This window comes from Phaenicophaeus curvirostris, unplaced genomic scaffold (genome assembly GCF_032191515.1).
Source record: "Phaenicophaeus curvirostris isolate KB17595 unplaced genomic scaffold, BPBGC_Pcur_1.0 scaffold_93, whole genome shotgun sequence".
NCBI lineage: Eukaryota > Metazoa > Chordata > Aves > Cuculiformes > Cuculidae > Phaenicophaeus > Phaenicophaeus curvirostris.
The window spans coordinates 467,766-487,045 of record NW_027206715.1 but is presented as its reverse complement, the minus strand read 5'-3'; the positions used below and the strand labels follow the sequence as shown (position 1 = coordinate 487,045).

The following is a 19,280-nucleotide window of genomic DNA, read 5'->3' as shown; positions in this document are numbered from 1 at the left end:
CTCCCAGTGACCCTTAGGGATCCTCCAGTAGCTCCCAGTGACTCCAGTGCCCCCTAGCCCCTCCCCAGCAGCTCCCAGTGACCTCTAGGGACTCCCAGTCTCTCCCAGTGCCCCCTAGTCCCTCCCAGTGACTCTCAGTCCCTCCCACTCCCTCCCCAGTGCCTCCCAGTGCCCCCTAAACCCTCCCAGTGCTCCCAGTGTCCTCCCAGTCCCCTCCCAGTGCCCCCTAAACCCTTCCACTCCCTCCCAGTGTCCTCCCAGTCCCTCCCAGTGCCCCCTAAACCCTCCCAGTCCCTCCCCACTCCCTCCCCACTCCCTCCCCAGTCCCTCCCAGTCCCTCCCAGTGCCTCCCAGTGCCCCCCAGTGCGCGCGGTGCTGTTGTTGCAGTGCTGCGGGTGCCGCTGCGGCGCATGGCGGGGGCTGCGGGGGCCGCGGGGGCCGCGGCGGGGTCGGCGCTGGGGTCATCGTGGGGGTCCCTGCGGGTGTCTCCGGCGCGGGAGCAGGTGCTGCTGGTGGAGCTGAACCGGCCCCACAAGCGCAACGCCATGGGCGCCGCCTTCTGGAGGTACCAGTGCTCCCAGTTCCCCCCCGAGCCCCCTTCCCAGTTCCCTCCAGATCCCCCAGTTCCCCCCAGATCCCCCTTCCCAGTTCCCTCTCGATCCCCATTCCCAGTTCCCCCCCCAGTTCCCCATTCCCAGTGCTCCCAGTTCCCTCTAGATCCCCGTTCCCACTGCTCCCAGTGCTCCTAGTTCCCCAGGCCTGGTTCCCTCTAGATCCCCCTTCCAAGTTCCCTCGATCTCCCTTCCCAGTTCCCTCCAGATCCCCCTTCCCAGTTCCCTCTCGATCCCCATTCCCAGTTCCCCCCCCAGTTCCCCAGTCCCAATGCTCCCAGTTCCCTCTAGATCCCCGTTCCCACTGCTCCCAGTGCTCCCAGTTCCCCATTCCCAGTTCCCTCCCGATCCCCATTCCCAGTGCTCCAAGATTCCCATTCCCCCCAGATCCCCATTCCCAGTGCTCCCAGTTCCTCCAGATCCTCAGTCCCATTCCCAGTACTCCCAGTGTTCCCAGTGCCCCCAATCCCATTCCTAGTGCTCCCAGTTCCCTCTAGACACCCATTCCCAGTGCCCCCAGTCCCATTCCCAGTGCTCCCAGTGCTCCCAGTGGTCCCATTCCGCAGGGAGATGGTCGAGTGCTTCGAGGCGATCGCCCGGGACCCCTCGAGCCGCGCGGTCGTCATCGCGGGAGCCGGCAGCGTCTTCACCGCCGGTGAATCCCCCGGGACCCGGGCTCCCGAGCCCAACTGGGAGGGACTTGGATCCAAACTGGGAGGGATCTGGGCTCCCGAGCCCAACTGGGAGGGGTTTGGATCCAAACTGGGAGGGATTTGGGGTCCCGGATCCCAAACTGGAGGGGTTTGGATCCAAACTGGGAGGGATTTGGGGTCCTGAGCCCAACTGGGAGGGACTTGGATCCAAACTGGGAGGGATTTGGATCCAAATTGGGAGGGATCTGGGGTCCTGAGCCCAACTGGGAGGGGTTTGGATCCAAACTGGGAGGGATTTGGGGTCCCGGATCCCAAACTGGAGGGGTTTGGATCCAAACTGGGAGGGATTTGGGGTCCTGGATCCCAAACTGGAGGGGTTTGGATCCAAACTGGGAGGGATTTGGGCTCCCAGGCCCAACTGGGAGGGGTTTGGATCCAAACTGGAAAGGATTTGGATCCAAATTGGGAGAGATTTGGATCCAAACTGGGAGAGATCTGGGGTCCCAATCCAAACTGGGAAGGTTTTGACATCCCGAAGCCCAAACTGGGAGGGATTTGGATCCAAATTGGGAGGGATCTGGGGTCCCTGATCCCAAACTGGAGGGATTTGGGGATCATGGATCCCAACTGGGAGGGATTTGGGGGTCGTGGATCCCAAACTGGAGGGGTTTGGGGTCCCAGATCCCAAACTGGGAGGGATTCGGGGTCCCGGATCCCAAACTGGGAGGGATTTGGATCCAAACTGGGAGGGATCTGGGGTCCTGATCCAAACTGGGAGGGATTTGGGGTCCTGGATCCCAAACTGGGAGGGATTTGGGCTCCCTGATCCCAAACTGGAGGGGTTTGGATCCAAACTGGGAGGGATTTGGGGTCCTGGATCCCAAACTGGGAGGGATTTGGTGTCCTGGATCCCAAACTGGGAGGGGTTTGGGGTCCCGGATCCCAAACTGGGAGGGAACTGGGGGTCCCGGATCCCAAACTGGGAGGGATTTGGGTGTCCCTGATCCCAAACTGGGAGGGGTTTGGGGTCCCGGATCCAAACTGGGAGGGATTTGGATCCAAAGTGGGAGGGATCTGGGGTCCTGAATCCCAAGCTGGGAGGGATTTGGGGTCCCGGATCCCAAACTGGGAGGGGTTTGGGGTCCCGGATCCCAAACTGGGAGGGATTTGGGGTCCCGGATCCCAAACTGGGAGGGATTTGGTGTCCTGGATCCCAAACTGGGAGGGGTTTGGGGTCCCGGATCCCAAACTGGGAGGGAACTGGGGGTCCCGGATCCCAAACTGGGAGGGATTTGGGTGTCCCTGATCCCAAACTGGGAGGGGTTTGGGGTCCCGGATCCCAAACTGGGAGGGATTCGGGGTCCCGGATCCCAAACTGGGAGGGGTTTGGGGTCCCGGATCCCAAACTGGGAGGGATTTGGATCCAAACTGGGAGGGATTTGGGGTCCCTGATCCCAAACTGGAGAGGTTTGGATCCAAACTGGGAGGGGTTTGGGGTCCCGGATCCAATCTGGGAGGGATTTGGATCCAAACTGGGAGGGATCTGGGGTCCTGAATCCCAAACTGGGAGGGATTTGGGGTCCCTGATCCCAAACTGGGAGGGATTTGGGGTCCCTGATCCCAAACTGGAGGGGTTTGGATCCAAACTGGGAGGGGTTTGGGGTCCCGGATCCAAACTGGGAGGGATTTGGGGTCCCGGATCCCAAACTGGAGGTTTTGGGGTCCGTGACGGGGTCTCGGGGCAGGGATCGACCTGGAGGAGCTGGGCCGGGAGTTCCTGGCGGTGGAGGGCGAGGACGCTGCCCGCAGAGCCTGGAAGCTGCGCCGGAAGATCGAGGAATTCCAGGAGACCTTCTCGGTGCTGGAGAAGGTGGGACGGACGCCGGGACGGGCGCCGGGACGGACGGACACCGCGATCCCCCACCCCTGATCCCGTTTCTCGTCCCGCAGTGTCCGAAGCCCGTGATCGCGGCCGTCAACGGCGCCTGCGTCGGAGCCGGTGAGAGGGACGGATCCCAGCGGATCGGGGGGATCCTTCTGGATCCTCTGGATGACGAGGGTTCCTCCTGGATCCTCTGTATGACGAGGGTTCCTCCTGGATCCCCGAGATGACGAGGGTTCTTTCTGGATCCCCGGGATGAGGAGGGTTCCTCCTGGATCCCTGGGATGAGGAGGGTTCCTCCTGGATCCTTTGGATGACGAGGGTTCCTCCTGGATCCCTGGGATGACGAGGGTTCCTCCTGGATCCCTGGGATGACGAGGGTTCCTCCTGGATCCTTTGGATGACGAGGGTTCCTCCTGGATCCCTGGGATGACGAGGGTTCCTCCGGGATCCCTTTCCCATGGATGAAGGTCCCTCTCCCGGCAGGAGTTGACCTCGTCTCCGCCTGCGACATCCGCTACTGCAGCCAGGACGCCTGGTTCCAGGTGAAGGTAGGAGCGGGAAGGACCCAGGGAATGTCCCCAAGGTCCCCTTGGACATCCCCAAGGAGCCTCCGATGTCCCTGGACGCCCTCCGGCATCCTGGAGGCTCCATGGATGTTCTTGAGGAGCTTCAGACGTCCCTGTGGGCTCCTCGGATGTCCCGCTGGCTCCGGGGACGTCCCCGAGGCCCCTCAGACGTCCCCAAGCCCCCGTTGCCCCCGCAGGAGGTGGACATCGGGCTGGCGGCCGACGTGGGGACCCTCCAGCGTCTCCCCAAGATCCTGGGCAGCCAGAGGTGGGGGGGAAGGACCTTCGGGGACCTCCCTTCACCTCACATCCCACCCCTCGGTCCTGCCGACCCCGCTCCAGATCTCACTGTTCCCGCCCCAGTCCCACCAGCCACCACCTAGATCCCACCAAACCCCCTCCAGATGCATCAAACCCCCTCTAGATGCTACCACAATCCCCTCTAGATCCCCCAAACCCCCTCCAGATCCACCAAACCCCTTCTAGATCCACCAAAACCCCTCTAGATGCCACCAAACCCCCTCTAGATCCACCAAAACCCCCTCCAGATCCACCAAACCCCCTTCAGATGCCACTAAACCCCTTCTAGATCCACCAAAACCCCTCTAGATGCATCAAACCCCCTCCAGATCCCACCAAACTCCCTCCAGATCCCACCAAACCCCCTTCAGATGCCACCAAACCCCCTGCTGATGCCACCAAACCCCCTCCAGATTCCACCAAATCCCCTCTAGATGCATCAAACCCCCTCTAGATGCCACCAAACCCCCTCTAGATCCACCAAACCCCTTCTAGATCCACCAAACCCCCTCTAGATCCACCAAAACTCCTCTAGATGCCACCAAACCCCCTCTAGATCCACCAAACCCCCTCCAGATCTCACCAAACCCCCTCCAGATGCCACCAAACCCCCTGCTGACGCCTCCCCTCCCGCAGCCTCGTCAACGAGTTGGCCCTGACGGCCCGGAAGCTCCTGGCCCCCGAGGCTCTGACGTGTGGGCTGGTCAGGTACCTCTCCCACCCCACCCCTGGGTGCTCCCCGCAGTCCGGGAGGTCCCCCCAAGCCCCCCAACCCTCCATGTTCCCCCCCCCAGCCGGGTCTTCCCAGACAAGGAGACGCTGCTGGAAGGAGCCCTGGATGTGGCCGCGGCCATCGCCGCCCGCAGCCCCGTGGCCGTGCAGGGCACCAAGGTCAACCTGGTCTTCTCCAGGGACCATCCCGTCGCCGACGGGCTCCGCTTTGTGGTGAGGACCCCCCCCTAGATCCCCGTCCCACCACCCTGGGGGAGCCCCTCGAGGGGTCCGGGCCTCATCCCATCCCGGCCAGGGAGTCACCTCCAGCCCTGGGGCTCTTGGGAGATCAGAGGGGGTGGAGACTCCCATCTCTGTCCCCTCCATCCTTATCTCCTGCATCCCATCTCCTCTATCTCCTCCTCCATCCTCATCTCCATCCCCATCTCCTCCTCCATCTCCATCTCCTCCATCCCCATCTCCATCTCATCATCCCCACCTCCTTTTCCTCCATCCCATTTGCTCCATCTCCATCTCATCCCCATCTATATCCTCCATCTCCTCCATCTCTATCCCATCATCTCCATCCCATCATCCCCATCTCCTCCATCCCATTTCGTCCATCTCTATCCCATCTCTTCCATCCCATTTCCTCCATCTCTATCCCATCATTTCCATCCCATTTCCTCCATCTCCACCTCGATCCCATCATCCCCATCTCCTCCTTCTCCTTCCTATCTCCATCTCCATCCCATCATCTCCATCCCTATCTCCTCCATTCCACCTCCTCCATCTCCATCCCATCTCCTCCATCCCACCTCGATCCCATCATCCCCATCTCCTCCATCCCATCATCTCCATCCCACCTCCATCTCCTCCATCCCACCTCCTCCATCTCCATCCCCATCTCCTCCATCTCCATCTCCTCCATCCCCATCTCCATCTCCTCTATCTCCATCCCCATCCCATCTCCATCTCCATCTCCATCCCACCTTCTCCATCCTCATCATCTCCATCTCCATCTCCATCTCCATCTCCATCCCACCTCCATCTCCATCTCCATCCCACCTCCATCTCCATCTCCATCTCCATCTCCATCTCCATCCCACCTTCTCCATCATCTCCATCCCCATCCCATCTCCATCTCCATCATCTCCATCCCATCCCACCTCGGTCCCGGGGCTGCAGGCGGCGTGGAACATGTCGATGCTGCAGAGCGAGGACGTCCTCAAGGCGGCGCAGGCGGCGCTGGAGAAACGCGGCCCCGAGGACGTCGTCTTCGCCAAACTCTAGCGGCCCCCGGCTCGGGGCACCAGTAAAGCCCAGTGCTCCCAGCTCCTTCTCCGACTCCTGCTGGGGGGGCCGCGCTGGGAGACACTGGGGGCCACTGGGGAGCGCTGGGAGGGCACTGGGGGCCACAGGGAGGCCACTGCGGGCCAATGGGGAGCACTGGGAGGGCACTGGGGGCCACTGGGAGACACTGGGGAGCACTGGGAGCCACTGGGGACCACGGGGAGGCCACTGCGGGCCACTGGGGAGCACTGGGAGGGCACTGGGAGACACTGGGGAGCACTGGGAGATACTGGGGGCCACAGGGAGGCCACTGCGGGCCAATGGGGAGCACTGGGGGCCACTGGGGAGCACTGGGAGGGCACTGGGGGCCACTGGGGGCCACGGGGAGGCCACTGGGGAGTACTGGGAGGGCACTGGGGAGGACTGGGGGCTACTGCGGGGGCCATGGGGGAGCACTGGTGGCCACTGGACGTCACTGGGAGCTACTGGTGGCCACTGGGGGGGCCATTGGGGAGCACTGGTGGCCACTGGGAGCTACTGGGTATCACTGGGAGTTACCGGTGGGCACTGGGAGTCAATGAGGGGCACTGGGAGCTACTGGGGAGGCACTGGGGGCACTGGGGGGCTGCTGTGGGGTACTGGGAGCCACTGGGGCCTAAAAAGCCCCTTTGCCCCCCAGCTGCTGGGCACGAAGACCTCGTTTCCCACTCCCTCGACCCCAAAATCCTCCAAATTCACCCCAAAATCCCCAAGATTATTTTCCAAACACATTTATTGGGGGGGGGGGGGGCGGGGGCAGGTTCCGTCCCTCCTTAAAAATGGGGGGGGGGGAGGGGGACTCTAAAAAAAGGGGGGTTGGGGGAAAAACCATCTGTTTGAGGCAAAATAAGGGGATTTGGGGCCAAAAAGGGGGATTTGGGGGCAAAAAAGGGGGATTTGGAGGCAAAAAAGGAGGATTTGGTGGCAAAAATGAGGATTTGGGGACAAAAATGAGGATTTGGGGACAAAAAAGGGGGATTTTGGGGCATAAATGAGGATTTGGGGGCAAAAATCAGGATTTGGGGGCAAAAAAAGGGGAGTTGGGGCAAAAATGAGGATTTGGGGGCAAAAAAAGGGGAGTCGGAGGCAAAAATGAGGATTTGGGGTCAAAAAAGGGGGATTTTGGGGCAAAAATGAGGATTTGGGGGCAAAAAAAGGGGAGTCGGAGGCAAAAATGAGGATTTGGGGTCAAAAAAGGGGGATTTTGGGGCAAAAATGAGGATTTGGGGTCAAAAAAGGGGGATTTGGGGGCAAAAATGAGGATTTGGGGGCAAAAAAGGAGGATTTTGAGGCAAAAACGGAGGATTTTGAGGCAAAAAAGGAGGATTTTGAGGCAAAAAAGGAGGATTTTGGGTGTTAGGAGGCGTGCTGGGCGGTGGAGAAGCAGAGTTTCAGCGTGTAGGGATACGGCCCGTCTGGGGGAGGAAAAGAAAGGGGTGAGGGGGGGCCTGGGGGGGGTCCGGGCCCCCCAAAACCCGCCCCGCGCCCCCCGGCTTACTGGGATTCTTCATCTGGAAGTGGTTGAGGAAGCCGAGAGTCTCCAGGGCGTCGCTCTTGGAGTCCCATTCCAGGAGCCCCGAGGAGCTGCGCTCGCCTGAGCCGGGGGGAGCCCAGGGATTAGGGGAGAATCCACTGGGATTAGGGGAGAGTCCAGGGATTGGGGGAGAGCCCAAGGATGAGGAGAATCCTCTGGGATTAGGGGAGAGCCCAGGGATGAGGAGAATCCGCTGGGATTAGGGGAGAGCCCCAGGAAAGAGGAATCCATTGGGATTAGGGGAATCCCCAGGGAAAGGGGGGAAGAATCTGGGATGAGGGGAATCCCTTGGGATTAGGAGGGAGCCCCCGGGACCCCTTCACTTACTCTTCCCGGAGAAAACCTTGACGGACGAGGGGCGCTTCACCCCCAGCTCGTCGCAAATCTGGGGGGACACGGGGTCAGCGCAGGCCCAGCAGGAAGAGGAAAAGGAAAAAGGAAGGAAAAGAGAGAGAGAATCAAGAGAAAGGGAAAGGAGAAAGGAAGGAAAAGAGATAATCAAGAAAAAGAAGAAAGAAGGAAAAGAAGGACGAGGAAGAAGCGAGGAGGAGGAAAAGAAAAGAGAGAAGGAAAAGAAGAAAACGGAAAAGGAATGAGGAAAGAGAAAAGGAAGTGAAAAGCAGTAAAAGGAGAAGGAAGAAAAGAAAGAGAAAGATGAGAAGGAGTGAGGAGGAAGGAAAGAAGAAGAAGGAAGAAGATGGGGAGGAAGGAAAAGGGAAAAGAGCAAGAAAAGGAAAAGAAGAAACAAGAGAAGCAGGAGAAGGAGGAAGAAAGGAAAGGGAGAAGGAGGAAGAGAAAAAAGGGAGGAGAAAGAGGAAAGGGGGAGAAGGAAGAGAAGACAGGGGGAGGAGGAAGAGAGGAAAGGGGGAGGAAGACGGAGCAGGATGAGAAAGAAGAGAAGGGAGAAGAAGGAGGAAGAGGAGGCAGGAGGAGGGGAAAGAAAGAAGAGGAGGCAGAAGGAGGGGAAAGGAAGGCAGAGGAGGCAGGAGGGGAGGAAGAGGAGGAGGAGGAAGGGCGTCACCTCGTAGAAGTTGTCCTCGGTGACCTCGAGGGGCGCGTTGAAGAAGTGCAGGACGTTGCTGGGGTGCTGGATGCGGTTCTTGGCCGCCTGCTCGGGGGTCGAGAAGCGGTTGTTGCGGGAGCCGCTGAAATCCTTGTAGCTGCAGGAACCGTCCTCGAGGCCGTAGGACTGCCCCGGCATGATGGCCTGTTGCTTGGAGACGCTGCCGGGAAAGAGCGGGATCAGAGGGAAACGGGGCTCGGAAATGGGGGGAAAGGGGGTTACAGAGGGGAAAAGGGGCTCGGAAGAGGGGGAAAGGGAGTTAGAGAGGGGGAAAGGGAGTTAGAGAGGGGGAAAGGGGGTTAGAGAGGGGAAAAGGGAGTTAGAGAGGGGGAAAGGGGGTTAGAGAGGGGAAAAGGGGCTCGGAAGAGGGGGAAAGGGGGTTAGAGAGGTGGAAAGGGAGTTAGAGAGGGGGAAAGGGGGTTAGAGAGGGGGAAAGGGGCTCGGAAGAGGGGGAAAGGGAGTTAGAGAGGGGGAAAGGGAGTTAGAGAGGGGGAAAGGGGGTTAGAGAGGGGAAAAGGGGCTCGGAAGAGGGGGAAAGGGGGTTAGAGAGGGGGAAAGGGGCTCGGAAGAGGGGGAAAGGGAGTTAGAGAGGGGGAAAGGGAGTTAGAGAGGGGGAAAGGGGGTTAGAGAGGGGGAAAGGGGCTCGGAAGAGGGGGAAAGGGGGTTAGAGATGAGGGAAGGAGGTTTAGAGAGGTGGAAAAAGGATTGGAATGGTGGGAAAGGGGATTGGAACACCTGGACTGAGGGGCAGAACAGCAGGAACAGGGTTTAGAGGTGGGAAGGGGGCTGGGAACAGGGCATCGGGGGCTGGAATGGTGGGAAGGGGGCTTGGAATGGCAGGATCAGGGCTTAAGAGAGGGGGGAAGCGGGACTAGAACGGTGGGAAAAGAATTGGAGAGGAGGAAAAGGGGGATTGGAATGGTGGGAAAGTGATTAGAGAGGAGGGAAAGGGGGATTGGAATAGTGGGAAAGGAATCAGAGAGGGGGGAAGGGGATTGGAATGGTGGGACTGGGGAAGGAACAGCGGGATCGGGGTTTAGAGAGGTGGGAAGGGGAGCTCAGAATGGTGGGAAAGGTGCTTGGAACGGTGGGATCGGGGGTTAGAGAGGTGGGAAGCGGGGTCGGAGAAGCGGGAAGGGGGCTTGGAGAAGCGGAATGTCCCCCGGCACCTACCAGACATTGAGCTTCTGGCCGAACATGAAGTTGTTGTTGAGGTGGGTGATGGCGCGATCCACGGCGTAGCCGTCCGCCATCTCCACCATGGCCGCTCCCGGCTTGCTCTTCATGAACTTCACCTGGGGAAAGGGGGAAAACGATGCCTCCCGGCTCCCAGAGCCCCGTTCCCCGACGTCAAACCCGGCCCGGATCCCCCCCTCCAAACCTTCTCGACGTTGCCGTAGAGGCAGAAGATGTTGAAGACGCGGTCGCAGTTCATCTTGGCCTGGTCGAGGCCGTAGACCATGAGGACGGGGCTGTCGGCGTGGGGCCCGTATTCCGGAGGCGGCGGAGGGGGCGGGGGGTGCCCATACTGGGGGCCGTAGCGGCCGGGGCCGCGCCGATGCCCGCCCACCGGGGGCCCCATGCGCCGGCCCTCGTAGTGCGGCGGCGGCGGCCCGTAGCCCTCGTCGTGGTAGTGGCCGTGGTAGCCGCCGTGGGGGCCTCCTGCAAGGAAACGTTGGAGCGTTCCCCCCCTGGAACCGCGCCCCGAGGGGAATCAGAGAACGTCCCGAGCTGGGAGGGATCCACGGGGAGCACCGAGTCCAACTCCTGCTCTATAGGATGATCCCAAGGTTCACGGAACATCCCGAGCTGGGAGGGATCCATGGGGATCATCGAGTCCAACTCCTGCTCTACAGGATGATCCCAAGGTTCATGGAACATCCCGAGCGGGAAGGGATCACTGAGTCCAACTCCTGTCCTGTCGGACAATTCCAAAGTTCATGGAACGTCCTGAGCTGGAAGGGATCCACAGGGAGCACCGAGTCCAAATCCTGTTCCCTAGGACAATCCCAAAGTTCACGGAACATCCTGAGCTGGGAGGGATCCATGGAGATCACCGAGTCCAACTCCTGCTCTATAGCATGACCCCGAGGTTCATGGAACGTCCCGAGCTGGAAGGGATCATGGAGTTCAGCTCCTGTTCTGTAGGACAATCCCAAAGTTCATGGAACGTCCTGAGTGGGAAGGGATCCACAGGGATCACCGAGTCCAACTCCTGCTCTATAGGATGATCCCAAGGTTCACGGAACATCCCGAGCTGGGAGGGATCCATGGGGATCATCGAATCCAACTCCTGCTCTACAGGATGATCCCAAGGTTCTTGGAATGTCCTGAGCTGGAAGGGATCCACGGGGATCACCAAATCCAACTCCTGTTCCCTAGGACAATCCCAAAGTTCATGGAACGTCCTGAGCTGGGAGGGATCCACAGGGATCACCGAGTCCAACTCCTGTCCTGTAGGACAATCCCAAAATTCATGGAATGTCTCGAGCTGGAAAGGATCGACACGGATCATGGAGTTCACCTCCTGTTCTATAGGACAATCCTAAGGTTCACGGAGCTACGGAACATCCTGAGCTGGAAGGGATCCAGGGGGAGCGTGGAGGCCAAGTCCTGCTCCACAGGATGATCCCACCCCGCTTCCCGCAGGATCCCGTACCGTATTCCACAGGGTGATCTCCCAGGAGCGGGGGCTGGCGCTGCCGCTTGTTGGGATTCCCACCGGGATCTCCTGCGGGCGGAAGGGGAGGTTAGACGGGAATTCCGGACGGGATGCGAATCCCTGCGCTCCGAACCCGAATCCCAGAGAGAACGGAGCGAGAGGGCTGATCCCAAGGGATTCGAATCCCTGTGCTCCAAACCTAAATCCCACAGGGAACAGAGCGAGAGGGCCAATCCTAAGGGATCTGAATCCCTGCGCTCCAAACCTAAATCCCACAGGGAACAGAGCGAGGGGGCCGATCCCGAAGGATGCGAATCCCCGTGCTCCAAACCCAAATCCCACAGGGAACGGAGCGAGGGGCCGATCCCAGGATCCCGCTCCCCCTCTTCCCACCCCTGCTCCGCGCTCCCAGCCTCCGGAACGCCGCTGGCTTCTCCGCTTCCCCCAATCCTCCTTCGTCAGAGCAATTAAAGGATAATCAAGGAATTCCCGCTGACGGACGCGCTGGGATCGCTGCACAGTCCTCATCCCGTTCCATCCCGGGAAGCTTCCCCCGTCCTGTCCGACTCCCAGGCGGCTCCGGAGCTTCGGGAAAGGGCTTTTACTTACGGGGTTTCCGTTGGGATAACAGAAATTCCCGGATTTCTCTTACCCTTCGGAGGCGTCAAGAGTGAGCGGGCGTCCCTGCATCACAGGGTGTCAGAGTCACAATCAGCCCCCACCGCGCCCCCGCCAGCCCTACGGAATTCCGGATTTCCCGGAATAACACAACGTCCCACGCTCCGTTTGGGTCCTCGAGAGGAACCGGGAGAGGGAGGAGGAGAGAGAGTTGGGGGGGGCGTGTGTCCTTGGAATACCGGGTGTCCTTGGAATAGCGTGTCCCCTTGGGAATCTGAGGTGTATCCTTGGGAATCTGGGGTGTATCCTTGGAAAACTGAGGTGTATCCTTGGAAATCTGAGGTGTATCCTTGGAATAGCGTGTCCCCTTGGAAATCTGGGGTGTATCCTTGGAAATCTGGGGTGTATCCTTGGAAATCTGGGGTGTATCCTTGGAAAACTGAGGTGTATCCTTGGAATAGCGTGTCCCCTTGGAAATCTGGGGTGTATCCTTGGAAATCTGAGGTGTATCCTTGGAATAGCATGTCCCCTTGGAAATCTGGGGTGTATCCTTGGAAATCTGGGGTGTATCCTTGGAAAACTGAGGTGTATCCTTGGAAATCTGGGGTGTATCCTTGGAAATCTGAGGTGTATCCTTGGAATAGCGTGTCCCCTTGGAAATCTGGGGTGTATCCTTGGGAATCTGAGGTGTATCCTTGGAAATCTGAGGTGTATCCTTGGAAATCTGGGGTGTATCCTTGGAAATCTGAGGTGTATCCTTGGAAAACTGAGGTGTATCCTTGGAATAGCGTGTCCCCTTGGAAATCTGGGGTGTATCCTTGGAAAAGTGTCGCCTTGGAACAACGTGGCCCCTTGGAAACCAGTGTCCCATTGGAAAACCGTGTCCCCTTGGAAAAAATGAATGTGTCGCCTTGGAAAACTGTGTCGCCTTGGAAAAATGAGTGCGTTTCCTTGGAAAACTGTGTCTCCTTTGGAAAAGTGTCGCCTTGGAAAACTGTGTCTCCTTGGAAAACTGTGTCTCCTTGGAATAATGAATGCGCTTCCTTGGAAGAGCGTGTGTCTCCTTGGAAAAACCAGTGTGTCCCCTTGGAAATCTGTGTCTTCTCGGAAAAGGGAGGTGCCTCCTTGGAAAACTGCTGCCTCGGAACAAAAAGTTCCCTCGGAAAAACCACTGAGAGCCCTTAGAAGAATGAACGGGCCTCCTCGGAAAAGTGGGTCTCCTCGGAAAAGTGGGTCCCCTCGGAAAAATCAACGGGTCCCCTCGGAAAACCGTGTCGGGGAGCGGAGCCGCGGGCGGCCCCGGCCCGTTCTGCCTTTGGGACCTGGGTGGATTTGGATTTGGGGCTGGAATTTCGCGTCTCCGCTCGGCGAGTCGTGGCCGGAGAGCAACGGACTCGCCTTCCGGAAGCGAATCCAGATCCGCTCCGGCCTCCGGCAAAAACGCTGCTGCCCTCGTTTTTGAGGCCACTCCGGGCTGGGATTTTTCCTACTTCTGGGAACGCTCGTGGGTTCGGCTCGGGGGGGAAGGACAAGGAAAAGTGGCTGCCGGGGCGACGCTCGCGCCTCGTTTCCCCCTCCGGAGCGTCCTTGGAATGCCGTGTGGTGTCCGGGATGTAGTGAGCTCAAGGTGCTGCTTGTTTCGGGTGTTTTCTTCCTACCCCTGTGTGGTGTGGGATGTGCCGAGGCGGATCCGCGGGCACTTCCGCTGGAATATGCTTCCCGGGAATTGTGTGCTCGGAGCTGGGAAAGGCCACGTTACCGCTCCCCGGCCCCCAACCCCTCCCAGCCCTCCGCCCGAGCCCCTAAATCCGCTCCCGATCCCGAATCCCAGCGGAGAGCCCGGCTCTAAAGCCTCCGGGGCTCCGAGCGCGGGGCGGACGCGGCACCGGGATCACCCGCAGCCGCATCCTGCCGGGATTGGGACTCGGTCGCGTCCCGAGGACGGGATCTGGGGGGTCGCCTTTCACCCCCAACCCTCGAGCCTCCCCTCTCGGCTTTCCCGGATGCCGGCTCCGCTCCCTCCTCGCCCCCCGGTTCGGCAAATCCGGTTGGGAGGAGCCGGCACAGGCAAGCGACGGCGCTTTTCCCGCCTCCCAAAGCATCCGAGACTCGTATCCCAAATCCAACCCTCCGTGTCGCTGGCGTGGGGCCTCGTTCTTGCTTCCCGACCAGCGGAACAAAGCCCCGCGGCCTCGATCCACCCCCGGCTGCTTCCCCCCTGCCCCGTGCGGCCGGCGTTCCCAGCTGCTCCCGCCGGGACCCTACGGATACCGGCTGCCGGTGGGGATTACCTTGCCCGCTGAGGTTGGGATTGGTGTAATCCCACGTGTCCTGGTCGTTCTTGAAGACGTTGAGGCGCGTGGGCTGGGAAGAGGAGGCGGGAGGTGAGCAGGGAGCCAGCGGAGCCGGCGTTCCGGCTGGGATGGCGGCGGGGCCGGAGGGAAACGCTCACCTTGGCGTATTCGATCTTGAGCGTGCAGCAGCCGGAATAAATGTCGGCTCCGTTGAGGGAGGCCTTGGCGCGCTGGGCGCTCTGCACCGAGTCGAACGTGGCCGGCGTTAAGGAATCCCACGGATACGGAACTGCCGGCACGGAGCATCCCACAGCCCTGACCCCGCAGCACCCTGCATCCCTGATCCCAGAGCATCCTGCATCCCTGAGCATTCTGGATCCAAATCCCACAGCATCCTGCATCCCTGACCCCGCAGCATTCCAGATCTCTGACCCCAGAGCATTCCACATCCATGTCCTAGAGCATCCCACATCCCTAAACCCAGAGCATTCCGGATTCAAATCCCACAGCATCCTGCATCCTTGACCCCGCAGCATTCCGGATCCCTGACCCCACAGCATTCCATATTCACATCCTAGAAAATCCCGCATCCCTAAACCCGGAGCATTCCGGATTCAAATCCCAGAGCATCCCGCATCCCTGACCCCACAGCATTCCATATCCATGTCCTAGAGAATCCTGCATCCCTGAACCCAGAGCATTCCAGATTCAAATCCCAGAGCATCCCGCATCCCTGAACCCGGAGCATTCTGGATTCAAATCCCACAGCATCCCGCATCCCTGAACCCACAGCATTTCGTATCCACATCCCAGAGCCTCCCACATCCCTGATCCCGCAGCGTCCCGTATCTGCATCCCAGAGCATCCCGCATCCCACACTTCTTCCAGAGGAGGATCCCGCACGTTCCCGCAGGATATTCCACCATGGCCTGGACGCCGTTCTTCCGGAAGATGACGATCCTCTGGACGGGGCCGCAGGGGTTGCAGATGGTGTAGAGCACGTCCTGCCGGAGACCGGAAACCGGGAAGCGGTGAGGGACGCGGCGAGCGGGAAACGCTCCGTATTCCCAACCCCAATCCTGACACCACCGAGTCTCGACATTCCCAGATCTCGGCACCACCGAACTCTCCATATTCCCAAATCCCAGCACCACCGAACTCTCCATATTCCCAAATCCCAGCACCACCGAGCTCTCTAAATTCCCAAATCTCAGCATCACCAAGTCTCGACATTCCCAGATGTCGATACCACCGAGCTCTCTAGATTCCCAAACCCCGGCACCACCGAGCTCTCTAGATTCCCAAACCCCGGCATCACCGAACTCTCTAGATTCCCAAATCCCAGCACCACCGAGCTCTCCATATTCCCAAACCCCGGCACCACCGAGCTCTCCATATTCCCAATCCCAGCACCACGGAGCCCCCCAGCCCCCCAAAGCCCGGCCCCCCGTGGCGCTGGCTGTTCCCGCCCCATCCCGGCGTTCCCGGCACGCACGGTGGTGATGGAGTAGATGGGGTTGAGGATGGTGAAGAGCAGGACGTTGTTGACGCCGCGGGAGTCGTCGGCGTCTCCGGGCCGCGAGATCTTCTGGCTGGTGGAGTAGTTGACGAAGGCCGGGTGCCCCGCGATGTAGATCTGGTTGTCGGCGGCGTAGTTGACGGCGTTGCAGGCGCCCAGGATGTCCTCGAACTCCACCAGCGCCTGGCGCTTCTTCGGCATCACCACCACGTAGCTGGGAACGGCAGGAAGGGAGACGGAGATGCCGAAGGAGGGGACGCGCGCGGCCCTCCCCGAACGGGCTTGGAGAGAGACGGAGCGGGAGACGGATCCCCGCCCCGGGGGCTCCTGGCGTTACTGGTCACCGTCCCTCATCGAATGGAGCCGGAGCAGGTACAGCATTCCCGATCCCAGCATTCCCAACCCCTCATCAAATGGAACCAGAGCAGGTACAGCATTCCCGATCCCAGCATTCCCAATCCCTCATCTAATGAAGCCAGAGCATGTACAGCATTCCCGATCCCAGCGTTCCCGATCCCTCATCTAATGGAGCTGGAGGAGGCACAGCATTCCCAATCCCAGCATTCCCAACCCCTCATCTAATGGAGCCAAAGCAGATACAGCGTTCCTGATCCCAGCATTCCCAATCCCTCATCTAACGGAGCTGAAGCAGATACAGCATTCCCGACTCCGGCATTCCCAATCCCTCATCTAATGGAGCTGAAGCAGATACAGCATTCCCGACTCCGGCATTCCCAATCCCTCATCTAATGGAGCCGGAGCAGGTACAGCATTCCCGATCCCAGCATTCCTGATCCCAGCATTCCTAATCCCTCATCTAATGGAGCCGGAGCACATACAGCATTCCCGATCCCGGCGTTCCCAATCCCTCATCTAACGAAGCCGGAGCAGACACAGCATTCCCGATCCCGGTATTCCCAATTCCTCATCTAATGGAACTGGAGCAAGTAGAGCAGTTCTGAAACTGGTATTCCCAATCCCTCATCTAATGAAGCTGGAGCAGACACAGCATTCCTGATCCCGGCATTCCCAATCCCTCATCTAATGGAGCCGGAGCAGGTACAGCATTCCCGATCCCAGCATTCCTGATCCCTCATCTTAGAGAGCCAGAGCAGACATAGCATTCCCAATCCCAGCATTCCTGATCCCAGCATTCCCAACCTCTCATCTAATGGAGCCCGAGCAGGCACAAGATTCCCGATCCCGGCATTCCCAATCCCTCAACTAACGAAGATGGAGCAAGAAGAACATTTCTGATCCCGGCATTCCCAACCCCTCATCTAACGAAACCAGAGCGGGCACAGCCCTCCCGACCCCGGCACTCCCGCTCCCGGCATTCCCAATCCCTCCGCTAACGGAGCCGGAGCAGGCGCGAGATTCCCGCTCCCGGCATTCCCGCTCCCTCACCTGATGGGCCCGAACTCCTGCAGCGCCTCCACCAGATCGGCCTCCACGACGCCGTCGATGAGCCCGCGGATGTGCACGACGGGCGACGCCGGCGTCTTGTGCGGATCCTCATAGTTCTCCTGACCGGAAAAAAATCCCACAGCGGCATCGGAAAGGGGTCCCCCCAAACCCCAAATCCCTCCTGAACCCCCCAGCCCCCTCCCGACCCCCCCCAAAATGCACTTCAGACCCCCCCAAACCCTCCTGACCCCCCAAAACCCTCCTGACACCCACCCAAGCCCCTTACGATCGCCTGCAAACCCCCTCCAAACACACTTTGGACCCCAAAATCCCTCATGATGCCCCCAAACCCCCTCTGAACACACTCCTGACCCCCCAAATCCCTCATGATGCCCCCAAACCTCCTCCAAACATACTTCTGTCCCCCCCAAACACGCTTCTGACCCCCCAAACCCCTCATGATGCCCCCAAGACCCCTCCAAACACACTTTTGTCCCCTCAAACCCCTCATGATGCCCCCAAGCCCCCTCCAAACACGCTTCTGACCCCCCAAATCCCTCATGATGCCCCCAAACCCCCTCTGAACACGCTCCTGACCCCCAAAATCCCTCATGATGCCCCCAAACCCCCTCCAAACACACTTTTGTCCCCTAAATCCCTCATGATGCCCCCAAGCCCCCTCCAAACACACTCCTGACACCCCAAACCCCTCATGATGCCCCCAAGCCCCCTCCAAACACACTTTTGTCCCCTCAAACCCCTCACGATGCCCCCAAGCCCCCTCCAAACATGCTTCTGACCCCCCAAATCCCTCATGATGCCCCCAAGCCCCCTCCAAACACACTCCTGACACCCCAAACCCCTCATGATGCCCCCAAGCCCCCTCCAAACACACTCCTGACACCCCAAACCCCTCATAAAGCCCCCAAACCCCCTCCAAACACGCTTCTGCCCCCCCAAACCCCTGAAAACCCGCCTTTCTCCCCCCCCTCTCACCGCTCCGGCTGCTCCGGCCCCGCCCCCTCCCGGCCCGCCGTGCGGCGGCGGCGGCGGCTCCGCGTTCTCGGTCTTCTGGCGCTTGGGAGCCCTTCCTCCTCCTCCTCCTCCTCCTCCTCCATCACCCCCACCCCCTCCTCCTCCTCCTCCTCCTCCTCCCCCACCCCCGTAGTATCGCCCCGAGCCGCCCCCCCCCGCCGCCATCTTCCCCATGTCCCCGCGGCCCTCGCCGCCCTGCGGGCCCCGCCACCGCCGCCGCGACATGGCCGCCCCGACAGGCCACGCCCCCTCCGCGTCAAGCCACGCCCCCTCCGCTTAGCCCCCGCCCCCTCCACCGCGCTCCCCCATTGGCCCGCGGGGCTCTAGGCCACGCCCCCCCCCGCGCTCTCATTGGTCCACGCCGCGATTAGCCACGCCCACCTGCCGGAGGAGGAAGGAGGAAGCCCCGCCCCCTCCCCCCAGCTCTCGGCTCCCATTGGTCAGAGGCGCGCGTCGATCAGCGCGGGAAGAGCCGCGATTGGCGCGAAGAAAAGGAGGCGGGGTCAGAGCGCAGCGCGCGCGCCGGTTGGGGGAGGGAGAAGGAGGCCGCGGGGCAGGATGGGAAGGGAAACACCCCCAAACTGGGGAGGGAACCCCCAAACTGGGGAGGGAACTCCCCTAACTGGGAAGGGAACCCCCCCAGACTGGGAAAGGAACCTCTAAACTGGGGAGGGGCCCCCCAAACTGGGCAGGGAACCCCCTCAAACTGGGGAGGGAACCTCTAAACTGGGAAGGGAACCCCCCAAACTGGGAAGGGAACCTCTAAACTGGGAAGGGAACCCCCCTAAACTGGGGAGGGAACACCCCAAACTGGGGAGGGAACCCCTAAACTGGGGAGGGAACCCCTAAACTGAGAAGGGAACCCCCCTAAACTGGGAAGGGGACCCCCTAAACTGGGAAGAGATGCCCCAAACTGGGAAGAGAACCCCCTAAACTGGGAAGGGACCCCCCTAAACTGGGAAGGGAACCCCCTAAACTGGGAAGGGAACCCCCTAAACTGGGCAGGGAACCCCCCCAAATTGGGAAGGGAACCCCCTAAACTGGGAAGGGCCCCCCCCCGCCCCCCAATAACGAAGCAGCGCCCCGTAAC

At 60.3% G+C, this 19,280-nt stretch overlaps 2 protein-coding genes across 2 annotated transcripts; one reads left to right on the top strand and one right to left on the bottom strand.

Moving 5' to 3' along the window:
- Window positions 1-395: 395 nt before the first annotated feature.
- On the top strand, window positions 396-6,060 carry ECH1 (enoyl-CoA hydratase 1). Its single transcript, XM_069882270.1, has 9 exons — window positions 396-565; window positions 1,178-1,266; window positions 3,010-3,134; window positions 3,215-3,263; window positions 3,633-3,697; window positions 3,913-3,983; window positions 4,652-4,723; window positions 4,810-4,960; window positions 5,915-6,060. The coding sequence occupies exons 1-9, from the start codon at window positions 411-413 to the stop codon at window positions 6,017-6,019; spliced, it is 882 nt and encodes a 293-aa protein (XP_069738371.1). The 5' UTR covers window positions 396-410; the 3' UTR covers window positions 6,020-6,060.
- Window positions 6,061-7,326: 1,266 nt separating this feature from the next.
- HNRNPL (heterogeneous nuclear ribonucleoprotein L) lies at window positions 7,327-18,243 on the bottom strand. The gene is made up of 13 exons (XM_069882266.1): window positions 18,152-18,243; window positions 17,156-17,274; window positions 15,725-15,962; window positions 15,148-15,233; window positions 14,388-14,484; window positions 14,227-14,299; window positions 11,315-11,386; window positions 10,037-10,317; window positions 9,829-9,950; window positions 8,614-8,815; window positions 7,920-7,977; window positions 7,557-7,652; window positions 7,327-7,473 (listed from the first exon to the last, which is right to left on the bottom strand). Exons 3-13 carry the CDS (start codon window positions 15,947-15,949, stop codon window positions 7,415-7,417), a joined length of 1,371 nt encoding a protein of 456 aa, XP_069738367.1. The 5' UTR covers window positions 15,950-15,962; window positions 17,156-17,274; window positions 18,152-18,243; the 3' UTR covers window positions 7,327-7,414.
- Window positions 18,244-19,280: the final 1,037 nt, after the last annotated feature.

Excerpts from the sequence above, each read along its gene's own strand:
- ECH1 (XM_069882270.1), top strand. The coding sequence starts at position 411 with ATGGCGGGGGCTGCGGGGGCCGCGGGGGCCGCGGCGGGGTCGGCGCTG. Across the intron at positions 1,267-3,009 it reads CGGCAGCGTCTTCACCGCCG|GGATCGACCTGGAGGAGCTG; the intron begins GTGAATCCCCCG and ends GTCTCGGGGCAG. Across the intron at positions 3,984-4,651 it reads AAGATCCTGGGCAGCCAGAG|CCTCGTCAACGAGTTGGCCC; the intron begins GTGGGGGGGAAG and ends CCCCTCCCGCAG.
- HNRNPL (XM_069882266.1), bottom strand. The coding sequence starts at position 15,949 with ATGCCGAAGAAGCGCCAGGCGCTGGTGGAGTTCGAGGACATCCTGGGC. Across the intron at positions 8,816-9,828 it reads GGCCAGAAGCTCAATGTCTG|CGTCTCCAAGCAACAGGCCA; the intron begins GTAGGTGCCGGG and ends CTTTCCCGGCAG. Across the intron at positions 7,653-7,919 it reads CAAGGTTTTCTCCGGGAAGA|GCGAGCGCAGCTCCTCGGGG; the intron begins GTAAGTGAAGGG and ends CCCCCGGCTCAG.